Source organism: Sitodiplosis mosellana, unplaced genomic scaffold (genome assembly GCF_009176505.1).
Source record: "Sitodiplosis mosellana isolate CC-2019 unplaced genomic scaffold, AAFC_SMos_1.0 Smas_scaffold_6325, whole genome shotgun sequence".
Classification (NCBI taxonomy): Eukaryota; Metazoa; Arthropoda; class Insecta; order Diptera; family Cecidomyiidae; genus Sitodiplosis; species Sitodiplosis mosellana.
Window position 1 is genome coordinate 1 of NW_022601564.1, and position 2,851 is coordinate 2,851.

A 2,851-nucleotide genomic window follows, 5' to 3' on the forward strand; every position below is an offset into this window, starting at 1 on the left:
GTAAAAACTAGTAAAAGTATCTAGAATAGCGTATGTGTTCTCCTCCGTGGCGCCGCATGATATCAATGATCGGACTTTTCATACACCACTCGTTCAAACGCTTTACTTCAACGAATTTATATTCCAGTTCGATTGTGCTCCATTTCAGTTGCAAAAAGTGTTTTTCCGGTAAATAAATCTTGAGTTTCTGTGCATTTTGTAAATTTCCTCTATTCTTATTGATGGTCGCCAATTTCAATTCGTTGACATCGAAACGATCGTTCTTGTAAATTATTTCTTTCAATGTTGGTGAATGAGACGCAAATATATCAAGCACACCGCTTTCAATCTCTCCATCGAGACGCAAATACTCGAGTGCATTCTCTCCTTCGGATAAAGTTGCTGCATCGATGGCACAAATAGAACCTTTCAAACGTAAATACTTCAAGCTGGATGGAATTTTAATATAATTCGCTCTCCTCTTGAAAAGATCTTCATCGGATAAAGCCCATCCAGCTGCATCTCCGTAGTCATCGATGTTAGATTTCATAAAATCAAGTGCTTCATCTTTTTCATTGAAGAAAATTTCAATTTTAGTTATCTCCAATACATTTTGAATGCTGATATTGAGCTCAAAAAAAGCACGGTCACTAACATTCAATTCCAATTCCTTGTATTTGTCTTGTTCGTACAAATTGTTCAACATTTCGTGAAAAAACTCACTCTCTGTATATGTATCATACCCATTTGCATCGCCAACACGGTCGTAAACCGCGCTCAACTCATCCAGTTTGAGGTCAATATGTCTTAACAAATCCAACAGAAATACCGCTGCAGGCTGCTCAGCAATTATGCTCAGCTTTTTTATATGCAAGTTTTGTTCGAGGAATGTCTTTAATTTACTCATATCAAAGTCATTCACAATATACTCGTCTTCGAATGGATGCTTTATGATCAAATGCTCTATTTGTGGATACTTTCCCCGTATGTTGAAATTCCAATCGCACGAAAACTGTAGGCATTTCAATTTGTTGCAATGTTTCAAGATATCGTCGTAGCAAATCCTATCGTCTCCATATTTCGTTTCAATTTCTTCCTCTTTGTAATTATTGCAATCACAAGCACCAGCAAATGTGAGACACTCAACGTTTTGTACCAGTTTTGCTACGTATTCGTCGTGAATTGGCGAGTATTCCGTGAAGTCGCGTAGTGAGATCGATTTCAAGCTTTTGTCCATATTTTCCACCGCATAACGTAGCACTTCAATATCACTGCCAAACACTTCCAAATCCTCAGCAAAACGGCCAAAGTTTGTGGGATAGCTATCTTGTTCACCTGGTATACTCTCATCATAATGACCTTGTACATGCCGCTCAGCACGACTGGAGTTATTGAGATGGTAGCTACTCGTTTCTTTAGCCATGCTCTCCACTATATCGCCCTGCTCATCTCGACCAATCATAACTCGATGCATCGGGTAAAACTGTTGAAAGTATTTGCCGGCCACTTGTTGCATGCGTTTGCATGTCATGCCAATTGTACACACGTCTTGCAATTCAAGATAATCGAAGATGTTTTCCAGGCAATCGATATTTAGGGTAAAGATTTCAGCTGTTTGCTCCACAATCGGAGGATTAGTTCGCATCCTTTTCGTAATCGGCAGATTATCCATGTTGGAATTCTGTGGAAAAAACAAAATAATAATTTGTTGAAAATAAAGAACAACTATTTGTTTACATACACTTATTCTCGACCAGCTATTGCAACTGTCATAAACATGATGATGATCTCATGCCAACAACGTGTTTGCGTGAAACGTCAATGTATTTACGTGAGAAAGTGACAGCTTGACATGTATTTCATTCCACATAAATTTATATTGTTTTGTATGCGTTAGAACAGCTGATGTTTTGTTTGCTATTCTTTTACAGGCTTATTATGAAATTCTCTTACCTCTTCAAATTTGCATTCCTAAAGTACAGATAAATCTCGTGTATCATCTCCACTTGTATTGTTTTTTACATTGAAGGGCGTTGCACGCACCTTAACATTCACAATACAAACTCAATGCGAGTGGAGACGCCTGATGAAAAATGGCACAGATTGCTAGTGCTAAGGTTTATCTGTACTTTGTTTGTCATTTCAACAAAAAAAAATCGACCGTTTAATATTATAACTAAACCCGATAAAGTTCAGACAACAACAATTTAAATTCCAAGCAACCGACCATTTTTTGAAATAAAAGACGTTTTTTTTATGTTTTCATCAAATAAAAGTAGTTGGCTTTATTGCTTTTTGAGTTTGTTCCACAAAACTTTGAGCGTAATAAAACTTATTTAATTTTGTTTACTACTCATCATAACTTAGAAGCCAAATGATATTGTTTGAAAATGTTGAAACTTAGTCAATAGATATATTTAATGCTAAGGGAGAGACACGAAACCTAAATGAGTAAAATTAGAACATTATTAAACGATGATAGGAAAAATATATATAAAATTGATTGTAACTAGACACTAATAGAATTCGTGTCTCGCCCCTAGATTTAATGATGATGAATTTAGGTTTACGAAAGGAATGATATTTATTTTGATTTCGGTAGATCCTTAACAGACTTCTTCTCTTCCTTGTTGGCGACATTCAAACGAGCCGGTCCGGTTTGTTGGATTTGAACGTGTCGCACGTTTCCTTCGATAGCTGGTTCGGATTTCGGACATTTGATCGAGAGAATGCCATCAGATGAGATCGAAGAAACGACGTCCTTGGCTTTGAATTCTTCCGGCAATTCGTAGCGACGTGTGAATTTTCTGGAGATGTAGCCGTGTGAGTCTTCGCGTTCTTCATGATTTGCCTCAACGATGATGGAATTGTC

At 37.1% G+C, this 2,851-nt stretch overlaps 1 protein-coding gene across 1 annotated transcript; it reads right to left on the reverse strand.

The window, feature by feature from the left end:
• Positions 1-1,949, reverse strand: LOC129579638 (uncharacterized). The gene is made up of 2 exons (XM_055469809.1): positions 1,721-1,949; positions 1-1,660 (listed from the first exon to the last, which is right to left on the reverse strand). Exon 2 carries the CDS (start codon positions 1,649-1,651, stop codon positions 8-10), a length of 1,644 nt encoding a protein of 547 aa, XP_055325784.1. The 5' UTR covers positions 1,652-1,660; positions 1,721-1,949; the 3' UTR covers positions 1-7.
• Between the last annotated feature and the right edge of the window lie 902 nt (positions 1,950-2,851).

Excerpts from the sequence above, each read along its gene's own strand:
- LOC129579638 (XM_055469809.1), bottom strand. The coding sequence starts at position 1,651 with ATGGATAATCTGCCGATTACGAAAAGGATGCGAACTAATCCTCCGATT.